The 20879-nt window shown below is 41.1% G+C and overlaps 3 protein-coding genes across 3 annotated transcripts in view; 1 reads left to right on the forward strand and 2 right to left on the reverse strand.

Annotated features, from left to right (window-relative positions):
* spred3 (sprouty related EVH1 domain containing 3) overlaps window positions 1-3557 on the forward strand; it is a 4804-nt gene extending 1247 nt beyond the window's left edge. The window contains exons 2-6 of the mRNA XM_005735904.1: window positions 810-975; window positions 1134-1302; window positions 1383-1444; window positions 1572-1730; window positions 2143-3557. Of these exons, the coding sequence (XP_005735961.1) occupies window positions 810-975; window positions 1134-1302; window positions 1383-1444; window positions 1572-1730; window positions 2143-3147 (1561 nt within the window). The 3' untranslated portion in view covers window positions 3148-3557. The remainder of the gene's footprint in view (window positions 1-809; window positions 976-1133; window positions 1303-1382; window positions 1445-1571; window positions 1731-2142) is intronic.
* A 2889-nt stretch (window positions 3558-6446) lies between these two features.
* Window positions 6447-18398, reverse strand: dhx34 (DEAH (Asp-Glu-Ala-His) box polypeptide 34). The gene is made up of 16 exons (XM_005735905.2): window positions 17435-18398; window positions 15925-16236; window positions 15279-15533; window positions 15095-15197; window positions 12989-13206; window positions 12712-12886; window positions 12243-12436; window positions 12027-12128; window positions 11673-11933; window positions 11269-11436; window positions 11026-11131; window positions 9611-9717; window positions 8743-9012; window positions 8333-8524; window positions 6973-7117; window positions 6447-6828 (listed from the first exon to the last, which is right to left on the reverse strand). Exons 1-16 carry the CDS (start codon window positions 18110-18112, stop codon window positions 6692-6694), a joined length of 3423 nt encoding a protein of 1140 aa, XP_005735962.1. The 5' UTR covers window positions 18113-18398; the 3' UTR covers window positions 6447-6691.
* A 783-nt stretch (window positions 18399-19181) lies between these two features.
* st14a (ST14 transmembrane serine protease matriptase a) overlaps window positions 19182-20879 on the reverse strand; it is a 14564-nt gene continuing 12866 nt past the window's right edge. Inside the window, exons 18-19 of the mRNA XM_005735906.1 lie at window positions 20540-20676; window positions 19182-20143 (exon numbers count right to left, since the gene is read on the reverse strand). Of these exons, the coding sequence (XP_005735963.1) occupies window positions 19985-20143; window positions 20540-20676 (296 nt within the window). The 3' untranslated portion in view covers window positions 19182-19984. The remainder of the gene's footprint in view (window positions 20144-20539; window positions 20677-20879) is intronic.

Here is a 20879-nt window from a genome sequence, read left to right on the forward strand (position 1 = left end):
CTTCTTCTTCTTCTTCTTTTTGTAAGAATGCCGGGCCTCTGATGGCGATGGGTGCGTTCATTGATACGTCTATCTTGGAAACACTCATTCTTCCTCCCTCCTCCCATTTGGCCATTTCTCTCCTCCTCAACCTTGGCGTTCTTTCTATCAATTTGCTCCATAGCCCCTTAATTTTGAGCCCATATAGCTCACACTATAGCTTAACATTCTAGCTTTCAAACACTAGCAGCAGAAATGCTTAGGAAATGCTAACACCAAGCCAGACTGATACTTAAAATTAGATTTACCGGTCACATGAGTAATTGCCTTAGCTATGAGTTACTGTGTGATATACCTTTGAGTGGTCATGTTGCATAGCCACGACTCATAGTCCAACTAAGCTGTCAGTTTTGTGGTTTTTGTGTGAATTTCTTTATGGAAACATGTGTGCTGGCATCAATCCTGACCCTGAAATCCTCACACTGTACTGAATTTTTGTGTTCTGAAAGTTGTTTTCACTTGAATGACTGTGCATATCAGTTGCTGCAGGTATTTGTGCTCATGTGTGTGCCACAGTGTATTTATTATTATAGTGCATACCAATAAGTTTATTCTGTTCATCTGGACTTAGAGCTTTTTAGTCTCAGGGTGAAGAGAAAAAGTCACTTGGATGAGTGACAAAGTCTTTCTCCCACTGAAAAGGCTACAGCCAGATGAAGAGAATAGACATTGTGGGATTTCCTAACCTGGATGATTGAGCATGCATCAAGACATTAGGATACACTGGTTAATCAGCCATGGCCTGGGCTCACTCTTGGTTTCCCTGACAGTGTGCGTGTTCGTGCGGTGGTGATGACACGTGATGACTCCAGTGGCGGTTGGGTGCCCCTTGGAGGTGGTGGCCTCAGTCATGTGGTCATATGTAAGGGGCGGAGTCATGATGGCAGGGGACGGAGGGAGTACATCATACGTGGAGAACGGCTGCGAGATCGAGCAGTGAGTGTGTGCGTGTGTTATGCCTGTCTTTGGTGACACGTTGCTTGTCAACACCATCCAAAGACTGTAGATATATGCTGTCTTAAAACTTAAGGAAGGACTAGATCTTAATTGGTTAACTAACTTCTTAAATTGTCTGGAATGATGTTTCTGTCTAGCCGGTGCTGGAGTGTGCAGTGCAAAAAGGGTTAGTGTACAACAAGGTGAACCCCATCTTCCATCACTGGCGAGTAGAGGATCGAAAGTTTGGCCTTACATTCCAGAGCCCTGCCGATGCCATCTCCTTTGAGAAAGGGCTTCAGACTGTCATAGACAAGCTCGACAGAGGTAGACATGAGCTGCGTATAAAATATGATTCATAGAAAATATGCAGGAAAACCTAAGTCATCTCTTTTTACGTTTACAAGGCTCTGACTCGCCCTCATCCTCCACGCCAGAAGAGGCCGACACTGAGGATGACGGACAAGCTGTGAGTAACCGAACAGGTCATTGTTTGACCACATATTGAATAAAATGGGTTTGTGTATTCTGTCACCTGACCCAAATGCAGTCATTGTTGATTTTTGATTTGCGGGGTGGCATGCAACCTCTATCAGTCTCATACAGGAAGTGAGTCGTCATCCAACAGCAGAAAGGAGATGCTTCCCAAACCCATCACCATAGTGACAAGCGAGTCATCGTCTAGTTGCTTCGTGCGGTCGGAAGAGTTTAGTTTTGGATCCAGCCATGCTGTAACCACGCAAACACCTGCTCAGGTAGCACACCACCTCCTGCTCTAGCTGTAGTTTACTGACTAGACCATACCACTGCACTGAGAATAATGTGCACATCTTGATATGTGCATTTGTAACTGATTTTCAGTTATTTGCACTTATTTGTCGTCAATATACACTTTAAAAGCTGAGTAATGATTTCTGCAGACAACCTAGAAAGAGGTTTGTGAGCTGTTTTAGATCCCCCCCCCCCAAAAAAAACCCCCCACTGTTAAGTCCATGCAAGTTTATTTGTTCTACATTGAGAATGCATAAAGTGAGATTTTAACAGGTGTGGCCTTTTCTATTTCTTGTGTATGGATGTGGGATATCTGAGAAATGAAAACCTTCTATAACCACTGCCATAGTACACAATGTTCCTGACTCACTCTGTAATCCTACACCCTCTCCACAGATCCACACCAGGTCGGGCCAGCACCAACTCTCACAAATGACGGCTGTGTTGAATCCCCCGGCGCCCCCGCCCCCACCTCCTGCTCCACCTACTCCTCCTGTAGGTCCCCCAGCCTCATCTCCCCTGTCCCCCCTCTCACCCACTATTTCATTGCTGGAGGAGGGAGACCTGCACAGTGTGGACCCTTGCAAAGACCTGTGGGGTTCTCGAGGTTATGAGGATTACAGACGGGCAGGGGCCACAAGGACTATGGTTGGGGGGCTGACTGGCGGTGTGGTTGTTGGTGGTGGAGGAAGCCTGCAGGACAAGTCAGAGCTGTGCGTGGTTCGCTTTGAGAAGGAGCTGGCGGGAGTGGGTTCGGCGGGCTGTGATGTGACTGTGAGCCTGGACAGTAAAGCCTCCCAGCGTTTATCCTCATCGTCACCCATCTGTATGTCCATGCCCAATGCTGTATCCGGCGTGTCCTCAGGTGCCGGTTCACCCCAGGAGACGGGTAAAGGCTCGCCGTCGCCCTGCTGCATCCACACATCGCTGGCCACTCCCCGGTCGCGGACTCGTAAGAGAGGAGGAGGGGCCAGTAGTAGTGGTGACCCAGGAGCAATCTCTCCCGATGATGACAGCCCGTGCCCTCAGGCTTCATCGTCATGCTCGTCTCGCTGTGTGTACTGCCGCTCTGTTTTCAGTGCTTCAGAGAATGGGCGGGGCCGATGCAGAGATGCCCCAGACCCGGCCCTGCACTGCCTGCGCCAGTGGACCTGTGTGTGGTGCGCAGAGAGTCTGCTCTACCACTGCATGTCGGACTCTGAGGGAGAGTTCTGGGAGCCTTGTTCATGTGATGACTCAATGGGGGGCCACCCGCATCCCCTCTGCTGTGCCCGCTGGTTGGCCCTCCTGGCCCTGTCTCTCTTTGTGCCCTGCATGTGCTGCTACCTGCCTTTGCGCGCCTGCCTGCGATGTGGGGAGAGGTGTGGCTGCTGTGGGGGAAAGCACAAGGCAGTCCGATGAAGCCAGGCTTTTGGGAGGGAGGGGTTTCCTGGACCGAGGGGGTTTGGGTATTGAGAGAAGAGAGCATCCGTTAGGACGCAGAAGGTTGGCCCTAAATAGGAACAGTGCTCTCACTAGACCCAGACCTCTGGCCCGCCAAAGCCCCACAGCCTTCCGCTGCATTCGGCTCTTTCTCTTTTCAACCTGGGGCCTTCCTCACTGGTCCATGCCTGCTGTAGGTGCATTGCACTCAGACCAGGCTCTGTGGGAGTTATAGTGGATTTATTGAGGAGTGGCTGATCTAGAGTTAGCTGTCAGTGACTTTATCACAGAAAGAAGGTGGCAGAGGCAACAGTGAAGTGTACACTGTTTCAAATGTCCGTTTTTTTTTTATTTAGAAAGGAAAAAAAACTCAAAAAACAAAAGATGTTTATATATATGATTGTTATAATTTTAATTGGTATATTTTATTAAATGTAAAACATATTGACAGAATCCCCAAATGGCACACACATTCACGTACTCACAAACATGAGATCTTGGGGAAGTTATTTGTTCCATGTTGGCCTGTTTATCAGTCAGATGAACAGATGTCACCCTTTACCTCTAATTTTACCTCAGATGTTACTAAAAACAAGGAAAGAAAAAAAAGGAGAGATGTTTGGTGTGAATGAGCACATGGTGCATGCAGTCTTCAAGAGAGTACAAGCATCTGAGACCACTAGTGTTGTCCTTTGATTATACCGCATTATACCACAATGGGAGAAAGGTTATCAAATGCAAAGAGACAATTATTGTTAAGGGAAGTTGCAATGATGACCACCAAGACTTAAAAGTCATAACATGATTCATAATGATCCTTTGTAACCAAACACATGGTTACTTTTTTGTTTCCAAAAAGAAAAAAGGAGAATATGTGTCTAGCATTCAGCACCCTCACATTTGCACATACATGTATTTTTCCCCATATTCCCAAGTATTTTCAATATATATCATAGAAATCCTCATATCCCACCACTGTACTTGTTGAATCAGTCAAGGTGCTTACAACTGAGGCCTCTGAGCGAGTCTATTCTACCTAATGTACACAGTGACTGCACTGTCCCCAAAGAAAAACAAAACAGGACCCCATGGTAACCAATCTGTTGATGTGTCTCAGCCTCTGTGTGAGACACCACCAAAAATTTAAGTGCAATGAACAATGTTTCAAAATTTATTTTTGTACTGGTTAGTCATGTTAGTATACACTAAGCAGTAATGGAAAAGTGTTGAAACTGAATACTGTAGTGTGTTGCTGTGCTCGACATCAAGCATAACAGAAAAACAGGAACACAAAGTTGTCTTTGAGCAGCAGCACGTAGCTCGCAGGTGCGACATTCGAACGCGTCTGCTGCAGACTGTTGACGCTGTGATTAGAAAAAGACACATTAACTTGAAAACGCTGAACGAAACAGGCGATGCGGTTTTTATATTGCTTTAAGTGGAAGGTCAAAAAAGCTGCTATTTTTACGCTATTCTATTCAAACGTTCCCACTGCCTGTTGTCAACTGGAGTGGTTGCGTGATTTAGAAACAAAGCTCCAAGTTTCTGTTCCACCCAGGGTGCGGAAGATTTTGTAAATTTAAAGCTGGCATTAAAGATGAATTTGCCCCGAGACATTTTTAAAAATGTTGCTGGTGATGTACCTTGCATTTCTATGTTTTATTTTGCTGATTGGCAGGATACATTTCTACTTCCAGTTAATAACCAGTTAAAGGTGCATTAATAGTTCATTTAGACCAAGAAATGGACAAAAAAAATCCTTTCATTTTTGTAGGAATTCCTTAGAATACAGGTACAGGGATATTTGTTTACAGTATGTCTTTTTGTTTCACCTTACAAATTGCCACATTGCATAAAAGACAAGCACACCAGTTCCACTATAGAAAGGTGCGTCACTTCCAAAATTAAATACAACAAGAAAATTTGGGCTTTTTCTGTTAAGTGAAAAAACTTAAATAAGGCCATAATGGTTATATAATATGTATTAAATGCAATAAGCTTTAAGTCATTAAAAAAATCATCACAAAGTAAAAAAAGTTGATTGTTGTTGATTTTGCAGCTTTAAAAACAAAACAAAAGTCAACAAATTTAAATAACACATGGAATGTACTGAGAATCCCAGAAAGGTAATACAAGTGTAAGTGATGGATATACCTTTTTTTGTATAAGGAAACCAGTGCTGACCGAGTGTCTTTGTCTCAAATGCAGCATCACCTGGGTGGACTTTAAATTATGGCAGAATGAACCTTTCAGAAGCTTCACCATATTATTTACATTTTAAGTTTAGCCAAGAATTTTTATCCAAAGTGACTTAAAGTGAGTGAAGAGACAGTAGGGTTCAGAGTCAGGACGTGCAACTGCTGATGAACACAAGCCTCGATCTCTTGGTTATGGGACATTGTCTTTACTACTAGGCCAGCCTGCCAACATTGTTGGTCCTCTTAATTTTTTTATTTTTTTAAAGACGCCCTGTCACAATGGCAGGAAATCCAAACCCAGTCACACGACTGCCATCCCCTGATTCAAAACCTTTGTCTTTCTCTCTCACACACACACTCACACACACTCTCTCCACAAATCTGATAGATCCTCACACACAGACACACGTGTTCACTCGATGGTGCAGAACTAGTAAAGCCATTGCACACAGTTTGCTGCTTCTGGTTCAGAAATGGTGTTAGAGTACAGTACTGACAGTCATGCGATCACAATTGCAGGCCCCATTCTTACATCTTAATAAATGTGCCTTTTGATTTGAGTAATCAATAACTTATGATTTCTAAGTAACTCTGTATTAAGTACTATTTCCTTTTTTGATTATTAATTTCTGCCAATGTGCATATTTTCAAATGTACGTATTTATTAGTTTCAAAGTAATTAATGAGATATTACCTGTTTATTTATTTATTGAGATATTTATTCTGATTCTTTATTTTTTTGAGACAGGTTTTTATCTTCTGTGCTGTCTTACTTCTGACTTTGTGCCAATGTGCTGCTTTGAGGTGTTACATATCGTGGGTTTGTATCATTATTAAACCCTCACTCTATATTTTAAAAGCGTTTTCTTCTTTCTCATGTGTGCATGTATAAAACTCACTGTGCAGTTTCCCAAACACTGGTTCAAATTGCTTTATAACTGTTCCATAGAGCTGTGGAAGGAATCTTTTTTTTTTTTTTTTAAAGAAAAAAGCCTATAAATGTATTCTTTTGTTAAACACACATTTATTTCTTGCCTTTGATTATTACTCAAATATTTATATTATATTTTGTAAAAAAAAAAAAAAAAAAAATTAAGGAGACTAGTTTTATAAATCTGCATCTCTCCTACAGGAACAGGACTTTACAGTAAGCTACAACAGAATACAACAAGTGACCACTAGAGGGCAGGAACATTGCCTTAAAAAAAGATCCACAAGTATTAAAAAGGGAGGAAGAAGACACAAATTTTCCATTAAAATAAAAACAAAACAACAACCACCACCAAAACTGTGATTAGCTGTTATCCTTTGGATGCTGGGGTCCATTACTTTGCAGAATACATGTGCTGCCTTTTATGTTTGAGGATCTCAGTGGAGGTGAGGGTCAGGTCTTGATTGCACACATCGCAGTGATAAACTCTGGTAAGGCTTGATGAAGAGCTTGCTTTTCCACCCTCTGGCTCTGAAATAAAATACAAAATAAAAACACACACAGTTGGCAAACGCACTCACACTTCGTATCAAATTCTTTAGCTCTTCTAAAATAAAGTATGTGGCCTAACGGTTAATGTGTTAAACCAATCAGAGTACAAAAGAAATTCCTGACCTTCCTCAGGCTGCTGCTGTTCTCCAGCCGGCCTGCAGGAAGCTTCATGATGCATTCTTTCCAGTGGAGTTAGAGGCATGTACAGGTCACAGTTGGGACAGCTCCAGAAAGTACGTAAGCACTCACTGTAGAGGTCTTTTGAATCCTGCGAATCATAATTTAGAAATACTAAAATAATGCGTAGATTTAATAAGACAAGCTGCGCGGTTTCATTCCAAAATGATCTGTTTTCATGCATGAACAAAATACTCGAGACATTAAACCTAGAACTGACCATCTATTGTTTTAATTTTTAATTGTATTTTTTCATTATAACTTGGTTGAGGAAATGGCACGTCATAATCCATATACAGCCAAACTACAGGTCTTTAACTATTTTTTGTCTGATGTCTCTGTTGATGCAGTTAGGTTAAAATCCTGGTTCTGACGTACACTCTGCATCTATATGAATAACATTGAAAGGGACAGTCTAGTATATAACAGTAATTTTGAGGGTCATTGTCTAAAAAGTTATGGATTCCACGTACAAGGTAAAAGTATTTTAAAAAAATGCATTTTGTCACTTGTATTACTTTGGAAGAGATTAAATTTCTGGCATAGCTTTTGATTTTGGAGGTTGATAAGTGAAACAATATATAAAGAACTCTCAAATAACTTTTTAAAAACCCCAGACAAACTTACAGTCATGAAAAAGAAATTTCCAATGTCTTTCATTTCTATGGTTTCAAATATCAGGACATATTTTTAAAAAAAATCACCTGGTCCTAACTATATTCTTTCTCATGAGAGATTTAAGCATAGCCCCTTAAGGTCCTGCCAGCATTTCAAGTGGGCTGAGGTCTGAACTTTGGCAGGGCTATTCCAGCACCTTGATTCTTTTCTTATTCAGCCAGTCTGCTGTAGATGATCAGTTAGCCAAGCTTTAGCTGTCAGATAGATGGCGTCACATCTGACTCCAGTATACTTTGTTATACACAGGAAGACTCCAGACCAGCAAACATCCAAACCTACTTTAACACAGGTGGTCACACTTGCAGATGTTCAATTAATCAAGTGCATTTGATTAACAACTGGCTGCTACTTTCCATCTTAATTCACATGGAAGCAATTTGGGTAATTATTACTTTTATTATATTTATATATATATGTTTCATTTTCTTAATTTTGGGATGTTTTTAGGATGTTTTAGAGACCAGATGATTTTTTAAATTATGTTCTGATATGTAAAACTCTAGAATTGTCCTTCTTTCAACTTCCATTGCTATATAGGGAATGTAAGAGCTAAGAGCTGAAACAATAATTTCTTTGAAACTTTAACTCAATGCATTTCTGAATTGCTGCTGTTTTTAGACAAACTCACAGCCAGACAGTTGTAGGTGAAAAAGTTGGTGACACGTAGGCCTCCTTTAATGGGGTCTGGCTTGGCCTCGGCTCCTGGAAACAGCGGGTTTAAATCTCCAGCTTTAGTGTTCGACGACACAGACTCAGACTGAGGACCAATGTACAGGTTCTGGGTCTGGAAAGCTGAGAGTCGCCGAAGGCTATAAGTGACCTGTTAGGGAAAGTAAAAAATACACAAAAAAACATTTTGATTATTAACGTATTGGTCTTATGTACATTGTTTACATTTTATCAGCTGTTTAGTGATGTGTTAAATTGTTTCTGCAACAAATGGGCGATTCTTCTAACTTTATCGTTCTGCTTCTCTGTGTTCTAGGATCATCAAGTGATGGCCATTATACAGTAACAACCAAGCTGGCACATCAGTACCTCAGTGTAGAGCAGAAAGCGGACCAGGCTTTCACTCAGCTTTTGCACAACTCTGCGGGACACCCCCTGCCCGACTGCTGCTCCCCCTGTTGAGTTCTGTCCCAGCTGGGCCTGCAGCAGGCGCTCCCACTCAGCCCTGAGAGTAAGCGCTGTGGACAGCACCTTCAGAGCCTCCTCTGGCTCCTTCAGCTCCAACTCCAGCCAGCCGTCCACCACTAGTCGCGCACAGTCAGCGTTAGTGTCCACTGAGTTTGCTACCAGCAGCAGCGCCTGGTGAACGAATTAGAAATGATTAATACATCATATATGAACTGGCAAAAACTGGAAGTAATGGAAGAGACGATGAAATAAAACCATAACCTGACACAGAATCCCCCATAAAGTTTTCTTTTCCACAGCCATTATTCATCCGTACATTCTGATGTTCCTCTCTTTATTAAACCTGCACAATGACAACATTGTGCCACAGTTCTTGCTACTTAATATGTTACTAAGTGAAAAAAATAAACTAAACTGGAAGAAAGGAATACACCGTCCAGTTTAATTTACTGTCCCATGTGTGGTGTGTACCCAAATAGCACATCGTAATACAAAGAGAATTCCATGTAATCCAGTTTAGTTTAATTTAAAGCATGCAACTTGGTGCAACACTGGAGCGAGTGCATTAATGGATTTCAAGAAAATATTACTATGCTAAGTATTTGTCCTACTCTGAATCGGTAATAGCATCAAACTGGATTAGTTTTGTTTACATTCACAATATCAGGTGTCTTTAAGGTAATACAGAGCGTTATTATCCAACATGTTTTTTTTGTTTAAATGTAGTGGTTTGTGGAGGAAATAGGGATATCCCACATCAGGTACTAACTTGTAGCGCTGGAACCCGCACACAGTTTGACAAATAGGGTTTGTTGGTCTCCAACAGAGTGACGAAGGCTAACAGCTGGTGTTTGGTGCTGTCTCTCCTATCAGGCCCTGCAGGCAGGAAACACAGATGACATGTGAGATATTCAATAGAAGATCAAAGGTAAACTCAGTGATCAGAGGGCAGAAAAAGAGAGATTTTGTTTAACTGGAAACAAATGAAAGCACTGCTGACCCTTTATTGCCTTGAGCAGGTTACGGTTTCTCTTTGTCATATAAAGTTGGACTTTATATGACAGGAAATGTGGTTTCATATAATAAATCAGATTAGTGAAGATGTTGTTCTTGCTAGTTTTAAAGTAACTTTGAAAAAGAAATGCTCCTCCTTGTTACTGATTGAGAATTTAGGCTGTGAAATGTAAAATTGTTTAGGAAAATCTGTGAAATGCTGTCTTTAAATATCTTAAAATATAATTCTGACCAGATTAACCCACCAATGTAAAAGCGTTATCTAATTACAAGCCAAATTTGTACAAATATCAAAAATACTTTTATTTACAATCCAATGTAATTCGTCAAAGAAAAATTCAAAATATAGTGGGATTCAGAATCAACCAAGCATCTAAGGGTGAACTGATGGTCAAAGAGAATCAAACAAATACAAATACAGTGACTCATTTTATGAGGGACAGATTAAGATTTTTACAAATTAGACATCACATAGAGAAGGTAATATTTGGATAAGACGTAGTCTGTTGTTCTGAGGATCATTATAAAAGGTTATAAATCAGTGCCAAGGTTTAGATGTTGTCCTAAATGATACAGTGCATTAACAGAATGAAAGAAGGCATAATACGCATAAAGGAAAATTAGAAAAAGAGGGAATTTCACACTGTAGTTGGAAACTTGGGGAAAATTAAATACATAACAATGAAAAAGTATATTAACTCGGTCTTGGAGAGAGTTTCGATGAAAGAACGTGATGAGATTCTTCACCTGCACAAAGCAGTTTTTGAAATTTGTCGAGGAATATGTTGCTGGAGGGGTTTTGGGGGGGTTTTATTCCCCCATTTCTTTGGTGTTGTACACTACTACAGCAATACTGGTGTAAGGTGTAAGACGAGCATGGAATAAATATCCAATGTAAAAGTGCTCATTTCTGTTAAGGTTTGAGACTAGATATATTAGAAGAATGAAATAAAAATAAATATTTGTTCAGTATTTTCTGATAGCCAGTAAGAAAGCTCTTATAAGAAAAAGGTTAGCATCAGTCTCAACAGAGAAAGGAAGGTGAAAGTTTGTACACTGTTGGGAACTTTGGACAAGAGGTATCATCAGATCAACTGTGTAACAGCTTTTATTTTACATCTGCTGTACAAAAAATAAAATAAAAAATAAGAATGTGAAGGTAGGTTGTACCCATTTCTCCAGTGTCACCCTCAGGCACCTGTAACACTTCTGGGTCACTGGCAAACACACTGGTTGGGTGAATCACCACTCCTTGCTTATTCCTTGTGTGAAACACCTACACAACATGAGATCACAAAATGGAAGTTTCATTTTTCTCCTTAATTTTTTTCAGTCACCAAAAAAATAATCAGATTACTGTATATTATATGTTTTATGTTATAAAAGGAAATTCAGTGTAGAAGGAAGCCTGACCTGGTCAGAGTCTTTGCGGGTGGAGTTGTGTTCATCGGGCAGTGCCAGCTGAGGGTACAGGCCTCTGCAAAGCAGGAGCTTGAGCAAAGCCTGCTGGTGTGAGGACAAGTCCTGACTGACAGCCTCCTGCAGCTCTGACACATTATGCCGTAACTTGAACTTCACCTCCTATTGCAAACCAAACAGCACCATGGGAAAAAGATATTAATAATAACAAAACTGACTTCAGCTTTTCACCAGAGCCTGCTATACTTGCTGCTTTATTTGAAGGTTGAACTTACTAGTTTGAAAAACAGGAATAGATCATATTTTTAATAAAAACTAGGCAAAACAAAACTTGGGATGGGATAAAATTAAGAACAAGTTTATAGTGATATTTTTTTCTGTTACACCTTCTAAGATACCTGTATGTCCAAGTTCTGTCCAGACCCCTCCTTGTTCCTCTTAGACCTTCCTGTTTCCTCTGTGTCTGATCCTGAAGAGTCTCCTTCCTGACCCTCCTCCAGCCTCAGGACTTTACGTTTGCTTCCCTCCTGCTGTTCATGATCTCTCTTCAGCTGATGCAGCTTTCTCCTCTCAGTTAGCCTCTGCCTGCGTTGCACACGGTCACCACCAGAGGGAGTGCTATCTTCTGATTCCAGCAGGCTGTGGCTCCTCAGCAAGTCCTAATAATGAGAGGGATTTCAATACTCGTTGTCAATCGCTAAAAAGCCTGAAAATGTTTTATGAATGTACGAAATGCTTTGTGAGGAGCCTGCCTTGAACTGTCTGCGTAGGTTCACCATCTCATACAGCCGCTGCTCCTCCAAGCCTCTCCTTCTGCACCATTTTCTTGATCCACCACCTCTCTCCCCTTTTACCTGTTTTCGAAATCAGTTTTGCATCCAGTGAAGACCATTTTATGACCTAACTGCTCCAGTGTTGATTCTCATAATATTAAACATCCAACACAACATGATGCTTGTTTTACTGACCTCCACCCAGGCATTGAAAGTGTTGAGGAGGGTAAAGGGGTCTCCTTGGTTGCTATGCAGGGGCTGCCGGGCAGTGGCACAATCTGGATTGTGCTGTGAACTACGGAGGAAAGGTGACTGAACGCTGAGGGCTGCTGCCACCGTCAGCACGGGCTCCACCAAGTTAAACAAACAGCCCAGCACCAGCATCTTCCCTAAACAGACACAAACATGCTTAACCTGAATCCAGCTGATGGATGATCACAAGACCACCACTGTGTCACTGTCAATCCATGTGAAACTTTGTATAATTACTTTTTAATGAAAGAAAAGCCTTAAATTATGTATATTACGTATTTTAACGTTTTAAAAACGTTCTTGTTATTTCTTCCACTTTATTTTACTCTCTTGCAAACATCCTAATAGTGACTTAGGAAAAAACAAAACAAACAAACAAACTCCAACATGGTTCTGCTGTATGAAATCTTACCTATGACCACATCAACGGGAAGCTGTGCCAGCAAACTACCAATAGACGTCAGTTCACCACGACTGTCTAGCGCCCCCTGTTCCTTTAGATAAAAAACAGCATTCTGGATACTTGCAGCTGGGGGTGGATCAATAAAAACAAAGGAGAGTGGATCTCCAAGAGACATGCTCTTCATCTGCAAGAACAGAAATGAATAGATGAAGTTAAAACTTATGCAGAAGAGTTAAAAAAAATCTATTACTATTCTACTAACCTGCTATTCACAGAATCTTATTACCTGAAGAATGAGGGAGTCCAGAGCAACTCTGTGGATTTCAGGCACAGGATAAGGTGCGAAAGCATTGTAGTCGGACTCTGAGTAGAGCCGGTAGCAAACGCCCGGACCCGTACGACCAGCTCGACCTTTTCTCTGCTCAGAGCTGGCTCGGCTGATCCAGAACTCTTGTAGGCGTTGCATCTTGGCTTTAGGGTCAAAACTCATTTCTTTCACCTTTCCTATAAAGCAAGTTAAAAAAAACAACAACAATTTTTATAGTTGCCGTTCTACTTTTAAGTAGTGCATTATTTTGCTGTCGTTAACACTATAGCATTCTCTATTTTAAAAGCTAAACAAGAAAATGTAGCTTTGCACATTCAACTTCTCTGAAGCCTTTTACAGTGGGGCAAAAAAGTATTTAGTCAGCCACCGATTGTGCAAGTTCCCCCACTTAAAATGATGACAGAGGTCAGTAATTTGCACCAGAGGTACACTTCAACTGTGAGAGACAGAATGTGAAAAAAAAAAAAATCCATGAATCCACATGGTAGGATTTGTAAAGAATTTATTCGTAAATCAGGGTGGAAAATAAGTATTTGGTCAATAACAAAAATACAACTCAATACTTTGTAACATAACCTTTGTTGGCAATAACAGAGGTCAAACGTTTACTATAGGTCTTTACCAGGTTTGCACACATAGTAGCTGGTATTTTGGCCCATTCCTCCATGCAGATCTTCTCGAGAGCAGTGATGTTTTGGGGCTGTCGCCGAGCAACACGGACTTTCAACTCCCGCCACAGATTTTCTATGGGGTTGAGGTCTGGAGACTGGCTAGGCCACTCCAGGACTTTCAAATGCTTCTTACGGAGCCACTCCTTTGTTGCCCGGGCAGTGTGTTTTGGATCATTGTCACGTTGGAAGACCCAGCCTCGTTTCATCTTCAAAGTTCTCACTGATGGAAGGAGGTTTTGGCTCAAAATCTCACGATACATGGCCCCATTCATTCTGTCCTTAACACGGATCAGTCGTCCTGTCCCCTTGGCAGAAAAACAGCCCCATAGCATGATGTTTCCACCCCCATGCTTCACAGTAGGTATGGTGTTCTTGGGATGCAACTCAGTATTCTTCTTCCTCCAAACACGACGAGTTGAGTTTATACCAAAAAGTTCTACTTTGGTTTCATCTGACCACATGACATTCTCCCAATCCTCTGCTGTATCATCCATGTGCTCTCTGGCAAACTTCAGACGGGCCTGGACATGCACTGGCTTCAGCAGCGGAACACGTCTGGCACTGCGGGATTTGATTCCCTGCCGTTGTAGTGTGTTACTGATGGTGACCTTTGTTACTTTGGTCCCAGCTCTCTGCAAGTCATTCACCAGGTCCCCCCGTGTGGTTCTGGGATCTTTGCTCACCGTTCTCATGATCATTTTGACCCCACGGGATGAGATCTTGCGTGGAGCCCCAGATCGAGGGAGATTATCAGTGGTCTTGTATGTCTTCCATTTTCTGATGATTGCTCCCACAGTTGATTTTTTCACACCAAGCTGCTTGCCTATTGTAGATTCACTCTTCCCAGTCTGGTGCAGGTCTACAATACTTTTCCTGGTGTCCTTCGAAAGCTCTTTGGTCTTGGCCATGGCGGAGTTTGGAGTCTGACTGTTTGAGGCTGTGGACAGGTGTCTTTTATACAGATGATGAGTTCAAACAGGTGCCATTCATACAGGTAACGAGTGGGGGACAGAAAAGCTTCTTACAGAAGACGTTACAGGTCTGTGAGAGCCAGAGATTTTCCTTGTTTGAGGTGACCAAATACTTATTTTCCACCCTGATTTACAAATAAATTCTTTACAAATCCTACCATGTGGATTCATGGATTTTTTTTTTCACATTCTGTCTCTCACAGTTGAAGTGTACCTCTGGTGCAAATTACTGACCTCTGTCATCATTTTAAGTGGGGGAACTTGCACAATCGGTGGCTGACCAAATACTTTTTTGCCCCACTGTACGTCCTCATTTAATTACGTTTTGTCATTTAAAACAAAGCTTTGCTGCAAAATTTAAATTTCAAGGATGGACCATCAAACTCCAGGGGGTGAGAATAAATGTACCACTCGTTCCATACCTGAATCAACAACAAAGCGCACTCCATCTATTGTGACTGATGTCTCCGCAATATTGGTAGAGATGATGCACTTTCTCACCCCAGGAGGAGCAATATCAAACACCTGAAGAGTAACACAGTAACAGAGGCACAATTAGAATTAGAAAATCGTAACTCTAAATAACAGCTTCAAAGCTGACTGTACCTTATCCTGCTGAGCAATTGAGAGGGTGCTGTGCAGTGTTAAGATTATCCAGCGACGTGTGTGTGTGGCATAAATCTGACAGGCCTCCTGGATGGTGGAGATCTCTGCCACACCGCTAAGAAAGAGCAGCAGGTCACCACGCTCCTCTGGGGGGTAACGCTGATCGATGCCCTGCAGGATGCGCAGATACGGTCTAGGATCCAGTTTCTCAGACTTTGAGGACTGCTCCTCAGGAGGAATGGGCTGGTAAATAACCTAAGTACCATGCCAGAGGGGAAAAACAGGACATTAAACAAAAACAACTCTCAGACATGTCTGCTACTTTGATACAAAATTTTACCATTTAAATTTGTAAATAGAAACCAACACCTAGACTACCAAAATTTGCATTGTGCACTTAAAACAAATACAGCAAGTACAATAATTTTTTAAAAAGTGGCTTTCTTAAAACTTCAATCATTTGACTCGTTGTTTGCATTTTATCCTAAATTAAAAAAATATATATAAAGAATGAAAATGTTTTGGCCCAGTATCTTTTCAGTGCATGTTTTTTGCCTACTAGATGCAAGAGGCAAAGTTTTAAAAATCACATCATCTTGAGTAAAATGCATATTTACACCTGTGTTTAGGGTTTGCCTCTGGTTACCTGAATAGGAAACAGCCTGCCTGGGACCTGCAGTACAGGAGCACCGCTGAAATAGTTAGAGAACAGTTTGATGTTGATGGTGGCTGACATGAGGATGAGGCGTAGGTCTGGGCGGTCAGCCAGCAGAGAACGCAGGACCCCGAGAAGAAAGTCACAATGGAGGTGTCTCTCATGGACCTCGTCAACAATCACAACCTGGTACCGAGCCAGCGTACTGTCCTGCTGGATCTGTCGAAGCAGCAGCCCCTCTGTAAGGAACAGCAGCTTGGTTGCTGCGGTTCGACTTGTCTCAAAGCGGATCTGGTACCCCACCTGAAAAAGACCAATAACATTTGTGAGCTCCAAGAAACTGAAAAATATCATATATTTAATGCAGTTATAATGAAGTCAGTGTTTTAAGCAAATTTCTATAATATATTTCACTAAATTAAATATGGATTTTATTCTACTTGCTGTAGTTATCCTCATCTAGACGGAAAATAATACAGTTGGGTGAATAAGTATTTGATCCTCATCTGAATTAGTCAGTTTGCTCACTTATAAAGAAGCAAACAGCCTAACTTTTATGGTAGTTTCATTTTAATAGAGCAAGACAGAATATCAACCAATAATCAGGAACAAAAAACAGTCCATAAAAATTTTAAATTCATTTGCATGTTACCGAGTGAAATAACGATTTGATTCCCTACAAAGCCAGCAGAATTCTGGCTTCCACAGATTGGCTGTGTATCCACGTAACAAACAATTTACAATCAATAAATCAATTACAGATACTTCTGATTTTGAGTTATGTATATAAAGCATACCTCTCCACAGAATCAGTTTCTTTCATTTCAACCTCTATCAAAGGATATCAGGGAATCAGTTTGAGATGCCAAGCGGCAGCCAAGAAACTTAAAGAATTTAGAGATTTATGTAAAGACAAGAGGGCCAAAATCCCCCCTGAGATGTGTGCAAACCTGGCGACCAACTACAATGTCTTACCATCATGCGTGCCCATAGGGGTCAGGATACTAAGTCATGTTTTACTTGGGGATCAAATACTTATTTCACTCAGTGGCATGCAAATCAATTTATAACTTTTATCTAAAATGGTGGAGGGTTTTTTAGTCTGTTTTTAAGATTTTTGGTTAATATTATGTGTATCTCCATTAAAATAAAACTAGCGGTAGTATAAAATGAGAGAACATTCATTTCTTTGGACGTAGGCAAACTTACAAACCCAGCAAGGGATCAAATAACTATTTACTCCACCATATGTTAAAATTTTATTTATTCTGCTCAAATATTGATTATATTCTTTTTCTATTTCCTTTTTCCCTCCTTTTAGTTAACCGATGAGCAAAATTCTAGCTGATATTTTTATGGTCAACAGATGGACCCGAATTATAAAGTAAGTTTTTAGAGTTTCCCAAAGTTTCCATAAAGTCATTTTACTTTGTACTTTTAACTGTTTTGGATGAAAGGTTGGGATTGAATTCAACAAATGTAACAATCTGTCCTGACAAACCTTTGATCCATACTGATTGAGGCTCTCAAAGCTGACTCTCTTTGCGAGGGATATACAGGCAATGCGGCGAGGCTGGGTGCAGGCGATGTTATTGAAGCCAGCAGAGAGAAGGTACTGAGGGACTTGGGTTGATTTTCCACAGCCCGTGTCCCCTGCCACTACAACCACTGGGTGAAGTCGCACCAGCTCCACTATCCGATCCCGGTACTGGAAGATGGGCAGGTTCTTCTGCTCCCGGCGAAGTTTGGCAATTTTTCCAAAACTCTGTTTCTGGCTGAAATCCAGGAAATGCAGGAGCGCCAGGCGGCAGTCGGAGACCTGTTGAGCCCCTGGTCCGGAGGACCTCTGTCTGCTTCTATGCTCTGATTTCCCCATGCGCTCCTCGATGTCCCTGGTGCACACAGATACGTTAATCCGGTAGCGAGCATCGTACTCTTTGGGAAGGCCAAGATCCACCTTGCCCCTGTCCCTCCCTTTGTCTTTGTCCTCCTTTCTGATTTCCGCGCCTGACATGTCTCTCTTCGTTTTAAACCTCTGGAAGCGCTCAAAGAAAGCCCAGAACTCTTTATGTTCAGAGCTGCCAACCTGGATGTAGTCATGCTCCCGGAAAAAGATTTCGTCCAGCTGGGCTCGGCATTGCGAGCTGCCCCAGTCCCAACTCCTCTTCTCTGAAGCCATAGCGTTACTTACCTCCACCAGAATTAAGCAGGAGTCGGGTTAACCCCCCATATAATACATAACTTCCACATGTATTCGCCTTTCCAGGCTCGTAGCAGCCTTATGTTACATCTATACTAGATAAACTAGAGAGCGCATTTCAAACCCTAAAGGTTTACATTTGCCTGAATGACACGAATCTTTAATACTGCTTTAAAATGCTAAATACAGACAACTGTATATTAAAAAATAAAAGCCGGTGGGAAACCTGGAAACTCTAAATAGGGGACAATAATACGGGTGGACAACTTCCGTTCCATCCTTTAAAATCTTCCGATCTTCCGGTGAAAGCCAGCGCTTAAAAAGAAAATGGTGATTTGAAGAGATGTCACACCCTAAACCTGCTCCTCACATGATTAATTTGAATTTGCCTTTGTCCAAGGTAGAATGATCGTATAGTATATCTTTAATTACTAAAAAAAAAAAAAAAAAAGGGGGGACAAGAATTGGGTGGACAATTATTTGAGATTTCCGCAAATCCACAAAGGGTCAAATATATACTTACACCCCCACTATTAGTTGTAAACATGTTCCCTTGCAAGTTGCACCTCAACCAGATCATTTTGGTACCCATCAACAAACTTCTAGTATCATTCTGGCACCCTTATGCTACAAAATTTGGTGTTCTTATGTTTGAAAGCTTCACCTTTACTCCACCTCTTGTCAATGCGGCTTAATAATTCAGTCTTTGAATTAGGAGCTTCTTTCTTGGTTGGAACCCTCTCAGTCCATGGCAAAGTAAAACTCGCTCCACTGTGAACAGTGACACTGATGTTCTTTAAATTTCCAGTTCATGCCAGGCTTTAGTCTTGGTGGTTCCTGAACATCTTAAACATTTTTCTCTTTCCTGAGGGCGACAGTTGAGGTCCTCCTTCAGACCTTGGTAAACTGGTGATGTAACCAAACAACATGTACTTGCATACAGTTGTTTTAACCAATGATACTGAAAACTTTCATCCACTCTCATTTGAAGATTAGAATGGAATAGAGCTTTATTGTCATTGTACATGTACAATAAAAGTATGGGTGCTCCACACCAACTGTGCCAGAGGGAAAAAAAAAAAGAAAAGAAAAAAAATCGGGCATGTATGTTGAGGGTCAAGCTCGATGCAATACATAAGCGTCCTGAAACAAAGAGTAGGTGAATGACTGTGCAGGAGATAAGAAATATTTTTATTTAAAAATATCTGCAATAAAACACACATTTACAAATATTTGGAAACAATTTAACTTTGCAGCTAGTACTAATATTGTGGAGAATTGAAGCGTGGTGACATGTTACAGCAGAAGAGAAAATTTAAACTAAACCTGTGTTTGACTATAGCATGTGTTTAGAGAAGGGAAATAAGTTTTTTTTCCAGAGATTTCAGCTGAACTTGTGAACTGATCCATAGGAGGTAAGCTGCAATGAGCTTGCTGCCTCAGAGCTTTTAATTCAGAAGTCAGGGAGGAAAAATATAAAAAAACAAAAAACAAAAGAAACAAAAACAGTGTTGGGAATTTCTTAAGATATAGAGTTACATGTATGAAATAGGTAACAATCACACTGGAATCTACTGTGTAGGAAATAACATTATTCTCCATTAAAACATGATAAAAATACACAAAAATAAAACATTTATTTACATTCAAAAATATTTCATCAAGCCCCAAATCACAGTGCATTTAAATTGTGTTGTAACTGCTCTTAAAGCATGTTCCTCACTGCAGCTACAATTGAGAGTAAAAGCCACTTCATGGATAATCAGAGTGTTTTGTTTTTTTATTAAACTGTGGCACTCCCCCTCAGTCCTCATTTATGTCCATGCCTTTGGCCTTATTTGACAATACAAACTAAACTCCTGTCTTTTCTTTGATCCAGCCACGGAATTTGGTAACTGTTGTATAGATGCCTGGTTTGTTTCTGCGAGCACAGCCATCACCCCAACTGACCACTCCAGCCAGGAACATACGATTGCCGGAAGGACTGGACAAAGGACCCCCAGAGTCTCCCTAAAGCAGAAAAATGTACAGGAACACAGGTAGACATGTTAGCATAGAGGCAATACATGGGGATGGTGTGGGGATATTATGAATATCCAATTATCCTCTTGACTTCTGCAACGGGCCAAAAATGAAAATCAAAACAAACACATTAGTTCTACTTTCTAAGGTGAAATTCCTCTGCTTACCCCATTGTATGAGTGCATGTCACATTCTATTCATATACTATTCATCAATATATCCAAGACGACCTAAAACTGTACATGTTCTCTCATGACATTTACAGATTTAGTTCAATCAATTAATCCCTCCATCTACATCATGCCACTGTCTGCAGCACAAGCAGGGTTTTTTGTGTTTTCCCCCAAAAAAACAAGAAAGAAGAAAAAAAGAATATCAAAGTACCTGACAAGCATCAACTCCTCCACTTAGAATACCAGCACAAAACATCCGAGATGTGATCTGGCCCCCCATCAAATCGTCACACACAGCTTGGTTTATGATTCTGACTGAAGCCTTTTGGAGCACCACTGCAGCAGATCCTGAAACAAACACACACAAAGAGGAAGTCACATCACTGGGCATCTTTAAAAAGTTGAAAATGCTTGTATTACAAGTGGCGTTTATATAAAGACATATACAGTGGAGCAAAAAAGTATTTAGTCAGCCACCGATTGTGCAAGTTCCCCCACTTAAAATGATGACAGAGGTCAGTAATTTGCACCAGAGGTACACTTCAACTGTG

The sequence above is a fragment of the Pundamilia nyererei genome, unplaced genomic scaffold (genome assembly GCF_000239375.1).
Source record: "Pundamilia nyererei isolate P.nyererei 1_Seehausen unplaced genomic scaffold, PunNye1.0 scaffold00066, whole genome shotgun sequence".
Taxonomy (NCBI): Eukaryota; Metazoa; Chordata; class Actinopteri; order Cichliformes; family Cichlidae; genus Pundamilia; species Pundamilia nyererei.